An 11,364-nucleotide genomic window follows, 5' to 3' on the forward strand; every position below is an offset into this window, starting at 1 on the left:
AGGCGGGGAACGTTGGAGTCCGCTGTCACTGGAGCAAGCAAGCCTCCCTGTTCGCTTCAGCGCATGGCTGCCGGCTGCCATCTTGGCTGACAGTTAATTTGCATAAGGATATGCTGATTAGGCAATGGGAAGGGTAGCGGTCGTACGCTAATTACCATGTTTCTCTTTTATTAGTGTAGATGATGATAGGCAAGTTGAACGCAAAAGCATAGAAAAAGATATCATGTAACCATTCATCAAAAGAAAGCAGGATGGCTATATTAATATCAGATAAAGTAGTTTTCAAAGTAAAGAAAATTACCAGAGATAGAAAGGCACATTACATAATGATAAAACAGCCAATCTACCAATAAGAAATAGCAGTTAAATGAATACAGCCAGCCCTCTGTATCTGTGGGTATAGTATCCATACATTCAACCGACTGCGAACTAAAAATATTCAGGGAGAAAAAAAAGGTCCCTTGCTGCTGACACGTACTATGTAGTTAGACCTATGATGGTTGCATCTGTACTGAACATGTACAGACTGTTTTTTTCTCATTATTCCCTAAATAACACAGTATAAGAAGTATTTGCATAGCATTTGCATTGTGTTAGGTATTGTAAGTAATATAGAGATGATTTCAAGTATATGGGATACCCTGGCTGGTGTTGCTCAATGTTTGGAGCATTGGCTGCCCACCAAAGAGTCTTGGTTCAAGTCTAGGTCAAGAGCATGTACCTGGGTTGTGGGTTCACTTCCCACCTGCTGTCAGGGTGCGTGCAACCTACCGATGTGTCTCTCTCTCCCTCCCTCCCCACCTCCCTTCCATTCTCTCTAAAGAGAAGTGGAAAAAATATCCTCAGGTAAAGATTAAAAAATAAAAATAAATAAAGTATAAGAGATGATGTGTGGAGATTATATGCAGATGCTACATCACTTAATATAAAGGACTTGAGCATCCATGCATTTCAGCATACTAAGGGAGGGGCAGTCCTAAAACCAATCCCCCATGGATACTACGGGATGACTATATGTACCAGAGTAAAGAGATGCAAAATATGTGACGCTGAAACTGATAGGATTGAACGAAAAAACAAAACAACAACAAAAAAACGATTATAGTTGGAGACACCCAACATCTCTCTCTCAACAACCGATCAAAGAACTGGGCAGAAAATACGCAAGGACAAATAACTTGAAAATAATGCTCGTCAACAACCTCAGCTAATATCACACTCCATGGTGAACACCTCAACGCTTTTCCTCGATGGCCAGGAGCAAGACAAGGGTGTCCACTCTCACACTCTTATTCAACCTAGCACTGGAAGTCCTAGCCAGAGCAATCAGGCAAGAGAAATAAAAGGCATCCACACTGGGAATAAAAGTGTCACTTTTTGCAGATGACATAATTCTTTATATAGAAAACCCTAAAAACACCACCTCCAAAAAACTATTAGAAACAATAAATACAGTAAAGTTGTAGTTTATAAAATCAATTTTTAAAAAATTCACTCCATTCCTATATACCAGTGATGGCGAACCTTTTGAACTCGGCGTGTCAGCATTTTGAAAAACCCTAACTTAACTCTGGTGCCGTGTCACATATAGAAATTTTTTGATATTTGCAACCATGGTAAAACAAAGATTTATATTTTTGATATTTATTTTATATATTTAAATGCCATTTAACAAAGAAAAATCAACCAAAAAAATGAGTTCGCGTGTCACCTCTGACACGCGTCATAGGTTCATCATCACTGCTATATACTAACAATGAAATTTCAGAAAATCAAATAAAATTCCCTTTGCAATTACAAGAAGAATAAAATATCTAGGAATAAACTTAAAAGATGTGAAGGACCTATACACTGAAAACTACAAAGCATTATTAAAAGAGATTGAAAAAGACACAATATGCTCTGCCGGCGTGGCTCAGTGGTTGAGCTTCGACCTATGAACCAGGAGGTCACGGTTCGATTCCCGGTCAGGGCACATGCCTGGGTTGTGGGCTCAATCCCCATTTTGCATCTCTTTACTCTGGTACATTGAGCAGGAGTCAGCCTAAAAATGAGTCTCTCTCATCATTGATGTTTCTATCTCTCTCCCTCTCCCTGCCTCTCTGAAAGCAATAAAAAATATTTACAAAAAGACACAATAAAATGGAAAAATATTCTGTGTTCATGGATTAAAAGAATCCATATAATTAAAATCGCCATATTACCCAAGCAATATACAGATTTAATGTAATCCCCATCAAAATCCAAACGACATTTTTTAAATCCTCACCTGATTGATTTTAGAAGAGAAGAAGGGAGAGGGAGGAAGGGAGGGAAAGAGAGAGAGACATTGATGTGTGAACGAAAAACATCGATCAGTTGCCTCCAGTACACTCCCTGACCTGGGATCGAACCTGAAACCTAGGTATGTATCCTGACTGGGAATCGATTGCGCAATCTTTTTTGGTGCATGGGACGACACTCCAACCAACTGAGCCACCCAGCCAGAGCCCAAATGACATTTTTTAAAGAAACTGAACAAAAAAATCATCAGATTTGTATGAAATGATGCAACACCCTGAATAGCCAAAGCAAACCTGAGAAAAAATAACAAACCCGGAGGTATCACACTCCCTAACTTCAAACTACAAAGCAATGATAATCAAACAGCATATTGGCTGAAAAACAGACACCAGGCCAATAAAACAGAATTGAGAGCCCAGATATAAATCCACATGTTTATGGGCAAATAATGTTTTACAAAGGAGCCAAACACATATAATAGAGAAATGAAAGCCTCTTCAATAAATGGTACTGGGAAAACTGGAGAGCCACATGCAAAAAAAAAAAAAAAAAGAAATTAGACTACAGTTTGTCCCCATATACAAAAATTAACTCAAAATGGATCAAAGACCTAAATATAAGAACTGAAACAATAAATTATGTAGAAGAATACATAGGTACTAAACATATGGACCTTGGTCTTAGACAAGATTTTATGAACCTTGGTCTTAGACAAGATTTTATGACCTCAAAGGCAAGGGAAGATAAAGCAAGCAAAAATAAATGAATGGGACTATATCAAACTAAAAAGCTTCTGCACAGCAAAGGAATCTGCCAACAAAACAAAATGGCAACCAACTGAATGGGAGAAGATATTTAAAGATATTCAGCTCTGAGAAGGGGTTAATATCAAAAAGATATTTTAAAAAAACTCACACAGCCCTAACCGGTTTGGCTCAGTGGATAAAGCGTCAGCCTGCGGACTCAAGGGTCCCAGGTTCAATTCCGGTCAAGGGCATGTACCTTGGTTGCCGGCACATCCCCAGTGGGGAGTGTGCAGGAGGCAGCTGATCGGTGTTTCTCTCTCATCGATGTTTCTAACTCTCTATCCCTCTCCCTTCCTCTCTGTAAAAAATCAATAAAATATATTTTTTAAAAAAACCTCACACAACTCAGCACCAAACAAACAATCCAATTTAAAAAATGGGCAGAGGACCTGAACAGACACTTCTCCCGAGAAGACGTATTCTAAATATTTTATAAAAAGGCTTGAATATAAAGAAAAGGAGTAGGTGAGAAAGACAAAACGTAAAGGTAAAGAGAGAAAGTGAGGCTTTTATGTTTACTGGTTGGCCTCCAGGTAACAATGGTGGGATCCCTCCCTGAGTGGCTCACGTGAGAGTCCTCAACCTTCCTGCCACCTGTTGGTCCAAAAATCCTGAGGGCGCTTGGCTTGAGGAACCGTCCCACCCTACAGATGTCACCCGGGTCTAGGACTTGCCACAGTCCTTAGATAAATGTAACTACCTTATTCCTACCCTCAGTGCCAGCTCTGACGGGGAAGGGGTAGAGGCTCCCCACCCCTCAAGAATCAGATGCAACTGGATCTGTGGAGGGTAACGAGATGTGCACCCCAAGCCCTGAGTCCACAGGTCCGGGGTGTACTTCCTAGCTGACTTTCTCCTTGTCCTCCCAGCTAACATCAAAACTGGGATGAGGATGTACATTTCTGTACTTCCAAAATGGTTCTTTTTCTTAAACCAGCGGTTCTCAACCTGTGGGTCGTGACCCCTTTGGCATTTCAAACGACCCTTTCACAGGGGTCGCCTAAGACCATCCTGCAAATCAGATATTTACATTACAATTCATAACAGTAGCAACATTACAGTTATGAAGTAGCAACGAAAATAATTTTATGGTTGGGTCACAACATGAGGAACTGTATTTAAAGGGCCAGAAGGTTGAGAACCATTGTCTTAAACGAATGCTTCCGATTTAATGCGAATCCTAATAAGCTTCCTTTTTTTTTTTATTTGCTCTAAACCTTTTTATTGATTTTTTTTATTAGAGATCAGCCTGCACTCCTCCTGGTGAATGGGCTGACACTTAACCACTGAGCCACATTGGCTGTTTTTTTCTTTTTTTAAATTGAATTTAGAGAGAGAAAGGGAGAGGAATATTGATCGGTATATGCTCCCACCGGGGATAGAACCCACAACCTAGGTATGCAGCCTGACCAGGAATCAAACCCACCACGTTTGACACTCCCACCAGCTGAGCCACTAGCCAGGGCTGCTCCAAGACTTTTAAAGAACATTGTTTTCATCCACAAATCTGCAAATCACATGACAGAACTATAAAAGGGCTCACAGGCTCCTTCCCCTTCCTGTATGGGGGCAGCCAGCCAGGGGCAAGTGGAAACCCGCCTACAGATGCAGCTGAACTGGGTGCCATGAATATGGATCAGCTGGCCGTGCGTGCAGTCAGCGGTCAGCCCGGACAGAAAACAACATTCAGGGAGTCTGCGTCCCTGTTCTAATATTCTCCTCCAAGACAGCCTGTTCTGACTTGTAAAAAGGATCATTTTCCAAAACCATAATGAGGCCAGTCTACTAGCAGCTTTAACAAGCCTGAAGGCTTAAAACAGCAAAACAATCCCTTCTCCCCCAAAACAAGGCTTCCCCTGTGTCTCACCAGAGGCCAGGCGGCAGCTAAGGCAAAGTCTAAGGTGTCCACCATTCCCAATGTGGAGGTACCTGAACACCTCTCCCCCCAAAAGAACAGGTCTGTCCCATTTGCCTGATTGTCAGTGCCAACCTGAGACCTCAGGCCTGAGGACGGGCCCTCCCGGGGGAGCCAGCACAGGCACCACCTGTGACCTGACCTTGCTGGGGCCTGAGGTGGCTCAGCAGACGCTAGGCAAGCACCTGTGAAGGGACCGACTAAGAAATCCCCAAAAGACACCACTAATGACTGAGGACAAGGGGAAACACAAGAGCCTAAGAAACCCCACGCACTGGGATATGGACTGGGCTTTTTCCAGAAGTCTCTCAAATATTCTTAGCTTTTGGTGTAACCATTTTCTTATATGACCTTGTCCCAAAATAAAGTCAACATCTGTTTCTCTCTTTCCCTCCCTCGTCTCCCCTACCCTTTTTCCTTCCCCACCCCTGCCACCCCAAGGCTCACGGAAAATCCATTTTACCATTAAGTAAAGAAAGAAGCATTGATGGTGGATGAAATGGGCAAAAGGATGAAATAAAATGCTTTAGAATTGAGTGTAGGTTTCTCAGTGAAACGTTGAGGACATGATCACCCTCTCTTTATCTCTTTAAAGCCTGGGACCTGCGGCCGGGGCCCACTGGGTCCAGCTGTGAAAAGAGGCCCAGAGCGTGGGAATGACACAGCTACCATGGAGGGCTGCCCGGCTGTCCGGACTCACAGAAGCGGGAAGACCTGGGCCTTGGCTGCGGTCAAGACTCTTCCACACGTGCTTTCAACAGCCGCCGTTCCACAGCCACAGTTCAGGAGAAGCCAACTCAGGCCTCCGCCGAGGGAGGAAGTGGGGGTGGCGGGTCCCCTCAGTACTCTGGCCCAAGATCCTGTGGGATTCCCAACCATTGCCTGCTGGACACAGGGGGCCCGGACAAGGAAAGGATAAAGGAAGCAGGCTCCCTTCCTGCCAGGGGTCAGCAGATGCCCAGAGTGCGAGAGGCAGGGTCAGGGCTTCCCCAGGTACCCCTGGATGCCTGCTCACACCTGCCACCCACAGGAAGTATCCGGTCAGGAGGGCGCGTTGGCACACAACACAACAGGCACACACACCAGGCAGGTGCCCAGAGGCTGATCTAAGAAACAAAGTCACATTTTCCATCCATTGCAGCCAGAAGACTTCACTTGAAAAACCTGGTTTGCGCGGGTAAAAAAAATAATAATAATAATAATTATCTGGATGTTTACACTCAAAAACCACACCCACGTTGGCAGAGTTGTGTGGGAGAGTAGAGTTAACCTTGCAGAGAAGCACATGACGGGAAGCTATTCCTGGACGGAGTTAAGTCTGAATCCAGCCAGTGAAGGTAAGGGGGCGGCAGGGCAGGAGCGGGCAGGGCAGGCCAAGGGTGGGTCCTGCACGGGAACCCCCGGGAAACCAAATCCTGAAGAGCACAGCCGGGACTCAGAAGTCAGGACCCACACCCCACAGCCCCGCCCCACAGGGAACCCTCACAGTTCAAGGTGCAATTTAGGATGCATTTCACTGAGAAAACAACCCCACCCCCCTGCAACACTGGCTGTCCAGGAAAAACAATTACCCCAAAATTTGAGCTCAGAATAATGGAAGAAGCCATTGGTAATAACAGTTAATATTTTTGGAGGACTTACTGCATGCCATTAGCTCACTTCATCCTCCTCACAATTCCATGAAAAATTAAGAGTCCCCCTGACCAGAGAGAAAACTGAGGCTGGCCAGGCAGGACTGAGCAGGCTCGCTGACTACTCAGATCCTGAGCCAAGACCCTGTTAAGCACTTCATTCCAGGCCAAAGGCTTTTGTCCGTTTTTATGACCATTAACCTCCTGCTGAGATGCACAGTAAGCACAGCCTTGTGCTCTGGGTTAAGACTGAACCTGTGACGATGGGCCAAAGGTAAGGCACTCAGGGCCACCACCTGAGCACGGGGCAACGTGCTCCTGGGGAGGTGCTGTTAAATCTGCGTTTTCAACATTAAAACAGCAGCTTTTGACTTTTTTCCCAGTTGGAATAGTCGTGAGAATATAAAATAGGCTAACATTGCCATATTGGTGATAACAGAATCCAAAAATCTATCTTCTCTAGATGTCCTAACATTTCTAGTAATGAAACTGCTTTGATATCACAGTGAAATTGAAGGTGATTTTTCCATCAACCAAGACCCTCCACACCAAAAAGGGCACGGGAGCTGCAACAATTGTGCTTCTGGGAAGTCAGTAGGGAGAGAGAGACAGGGAGGCCTGGCCCTGGACATTATCCAGACAGTCACCCACTGAGCACCTGCGATGGGCTAGGCATCTGCCATCCACCATCAGGTGGTGAGAAGCGTCATTAGGAAATTAAAAATGAGAGAGAGAGAGAGAGAGAGAGAGAGATGACTGGCTGGGGAGGGAGTGAGGGAAGGCCTCTTCAGCACAAGCTCTGAGCTGAAACCTAAACCAGAAGGAGCCAGCAAGCAGTGATCAGGGGAAAGATTCGCCCAGAGGGCAGGCACGTCCACTGCAGACGCCCTAGGAAGGAGACACTGTGACCGAAGCATCCTGAACAAGAGGGAGTAACTGGAAAAGAGTCCACAGGAGTGAGATCCTTGCAAACCCTGGGAAGGAGTGAAAAGCCCCCTGAGGATTCTCACCAAGGACCAACAGTCAGACTCATCTTCAGATCTCATTCTGGCTATTATATGGGAAGTGGCTGCTACTCTTTGCAGGTGAGGAGGGACCCGTTTACACCAAGGCCCTGGCTCAGCTTGACCAGCGGGCAGCAGGTTCCCTATTCACAGGCATGAAAAGAGTCAACCTCTTCAGAACCAACTCCGGATACTAACTCACTGGCCCTGCTCCTAGGATTATCTGAAAATTATTTCTAAAATTACGATCGAAGCCCGGCCGGTGTGGCTCAGTGGTTGAGCATTGACCTATGAACCAGGAGGTCATGGTTCCATTCCCGGTCAGGGCACATGCCTGGGTTTCGGGCTCGATCCCCAGTGTGGGGCGTGCAGGAGGCAGCTGATCAATGATTCTCTCTCATCACTGATGTTTCTATCGCTCTCTCCTTCTCCCTCAACCTTCCTCTCTGAAATCAATAAAAATATTATAAATAAAATAAAAATATGATGGAAAAACATAGTTATTGTTAATATAAAAAATAAATGTGTTCCATTCAGCACTTTAAGAAAGTGGATCAGGCCCTGACCGGTGTGGCTCAGTTGGTTGTAGCGTCGTCTTGTCCACCAAAAAGTGGCGGGTTCGATTCCCATTCAGGGCATATATCCAGGTTTCATGTTCAACCCCCTGGTCAGGGCATGTGAGGGAGGCAACCGATTGATGTTTCTGTTTCTCTGGCTCTCTCAAAATCCATTTTTAAAAAGTGGATCAGAATAATTTTCTATAAATTATTTATTTGTGACATATGCACTGCTTACTTCCAAAAAAACACTTGAAGCTATTGTTATGAAGGCCAAGAGCAATGGGACAAATTAAAATTCTCCCTGGGAAAATGTTGACTATAGGTTGTATGTTACAGCATCAGTTTGGAAGGTTAACACTACAATTTAAGAGGTTTTAAAGCCCAATTTGTTCTGAAGGTTGAGTTTAGCTGCATATACAGCCTCGTCAGGGGCCAGGTCCTGGCTGTGCCCTCACTGTTACCCACTTCTATTTCTCCTTTATCCTCTCCCAGTACCAAACCACTCATTTGGGTGGTTTTGCTGCTCACTAGCACCCCCACTAGAGACTCTCAGGCAGGAAGGACTGAAATGCCCCTGGGTCAGCAGTTTCACTTCTGCTTCTCTGTGGCTTGGAGGGATGGTATTTGTATGTATGGAGGTGGGAGGATTCCTGGATTAAAGTGATGGGAAGGTGTTAATTATCCATTCTTCTACAGTGTAGCACCTACATACACAGTCCACCGGTCTCCTCCTGTCTCACTACACAAACCACTTAGATCCACAATGGGCAAAATGAAAATCTTAAAGCTAGACTGAGACTTTAATTTCCATTTTTAATCTCTTCGCACAGCACTCTTACTTCTGCTCGAATTCTGCCAGCGAGAATCCCACCCTTTAAGCCAGCGGTTCTCAACCTGTGGGTCCCGACCCCTTTGGGGGTCGAACGACCCTTTCACAGGGGTCGCCTAAGACCATCGGAAAACACATATATAATTACATATTGTTTTTGTGATTAATCACTATGCTTTAATTATGTTCAATTTGTAACAATGAAAATACATCCTATATATCAGATATTTACATTACGATTCATAACAGTAGCAAAATTACAGTTATGAAGTAGCAACGAAAATAATTTTATGGTTGGGGGTCACCACAACATGAGGAACTGTATTAAAGGGTCGCGGCATTAGGAAGGTTGAGAACCACTGCTTAAAGCTTTTCACAAGGTAAGCTGAACACTATCAGACATCTCCCAGGCAAATTCAAGAAAAGAAGCAAAGGGTAGAAAAAGAAAAATTGGAGACATTTTTCATTCTTCCTACTGGGTTGATTTTTTTAAGATTAATTTAAAAAATATATTTATTGATTTCATAGAGGAAGGGGGAGAGAGAAACATCAATGATGAAAGAGAATCCTTGATTGGCTGCCTCCAGCAAGTCCCCCCCAACCCCTACTGGGGATCCAGCCTGCCACCAGGCACGTGCCCTGACCAGGAATGACCTCCTGGTTCATAGGTGACGCCCAACCCACACCAGACGGGCACTACTGGATGGATTTTAGCAGTCCTTGCATGTTTATCTGACTAAAGCTGACTGTCAACTACAAACGTTTTTTATTACAGCTTTTTTAAAATTTAGAAAAAGAAAAACACAATTTTTCAGTATCTTACACCAAAACTATCTTTCCCATACTTTTCACCACATTACCTCCAAGACTATTTATGGCCACCCCTCACTAGCAGAAAAATATAACAGATTGGCGGATTATGAAAAATGGGTCTGGCAGAAATGCCGAGGAATTTTTTGAGGGTTAGGGGGGTGGAGAACAGGCATGTTTTAGTTCTTTGATGTTTGTTTCAAATTGCCCCAAATTATAAAGTGCTTCCATGTAATTTAATGTGCAAAAGGAGGCACTGCTTAAGAATTTTTCATTTGACCAACTGAGCTTTCACACACACACACACACACACACACACACACACACACACACACACACACAACCTCAAAAGGAAAAAGTTTTAAGTAAATTGCTTAACTGTAACTTGGTATTCTTAAAACAACAACAACACACCTTTTACTCTAATAGGTGAAAACTACTCAGCCGTATTCATGGTAAAACAAACAAACAAACAAACAAACCCACAGGCTGGATGGAAATAGTTTAGCCAAGGAAAAATGCCTGGGGTGTGTTTATTTAGCATACCTTTCTCCCCCCCCCCCCCCACCTCCCCTTTGTCTTTTTGGTGAGGCCTGGTTAAGTTTCCCCCTGCTTCCAGGATTGGATCAGCAACCAGACTTCTAACCTGCTCACCCCCCTCACCCGTGAACCAGCTATGGGTGCAGAACCGGCCCCGCAGACCGGCCTGTGCCCATCCAGCCAGCGTCCGCCCTGGAATACCCGTGCGCACACCTGGCAGAGCTGGGATAAACCTACACGCTGTCCAAGCACTGGAGCCCCTCTCCCCCAATAACAGGGGTAGGGAATGCTCCCCTTTCTCCTGGCGCCGCACCGCCAGCGTGTCCTGCAGAGGGGTGCTGGTACTGCCCATGAGGGCCCAGTGGGAGCAGCCTGAGCGCCAACCATCCCAGGTCCCGCCTTAGTCCACGCGCCCAAACAGCGACCCCAACTCCGCAGCCTGCTCGTCAGTGGGCGCGAGTCCCTCGGGATGTGGGTGTGCGGTCCCCAGAGCTCCTGCCAGCGCGGGGCCAGCGCGGTCCTCTGGGCGGAAAACTTGGGAACTCACAGCACAGAGCGTGACCTCCTCCCGGAGGAAAGGGGGCCCTCGGTGGCCCCCGCCGGTTCCATCGGACGCGCCTACACGGCCCATCCAGGCGCCCTGACTCTGGGCTACTGCGAGACCTGCACTCTGCTCCGCGCACCAGCCCTTAGTGGGGAGGTTGGGGGAGTGAGTGTTTGCAAACCTGCCCAGCAGGGGGGACGCACCCCTATCCTGCCCCTGACCTCCCGCCGCCCCGCGCCCCCTCCGGAACTCCCAACATCAACCTCCTCCCCGGACCCTCGCGTTCCCCGGCTCCACCTGCCCCCTCCCCCAGACCCCGGTCCCGTGCACTCACTCCTTCTGGGAAGCCCAGGGACGAAGAGCCAAGACAGCGGCAGCGGCAGCAGCAGCAGCAGCCGGGCCCGCCCCATCCCCGGGCCGCGGGTCTGGAAATTCTTTTCAA

The 11,364-nt window shown here is 46.1% G+C and overlaps 1 protein-coding gene across 1 annotated transcript in view; it reads right to left on the bottom strand.

Moving 5' to 3' along the window:
• The window catches only part of MERTK (MER proto-oncogene, tyrosine kinase), a 104,462-nt gene extending 93,104 nt beyond the window's left edge, over window positions 1–11,358 (bottom strand). Inside the window, exon 1 of the mRNA XM_014532311.1 lies at window positions 11,257–11,358. Coding sequence (XP_014387797.1) covers window positions 11,257–11,332 — 76 coding nt within the window. The 5' untranslated portion in view covers window positions 11,333–11,358. The remainder of the gene's footprint in view (window positions 1–11,256) is intronic.
• Between the last annotated feature and the right edge of the window lie 6 nt (window positions 11,359–11,364).

Source organism: Myotis brandtii, unplaced genomic scaffold (genome assembly GCF_000412655.1).
Source record: "Myotis brandtii unplaced genomic scaffold, ASM41265v1 scaffold879, whole genome shotgun sequence".
Classification (NCBI taxonomy): domain Eukaryota; kingdom Metazoa; phylum Chordata; class Mammalia; order Chiroptera; family Vespertilionidae; genus Myotis; species Myotis brandtii.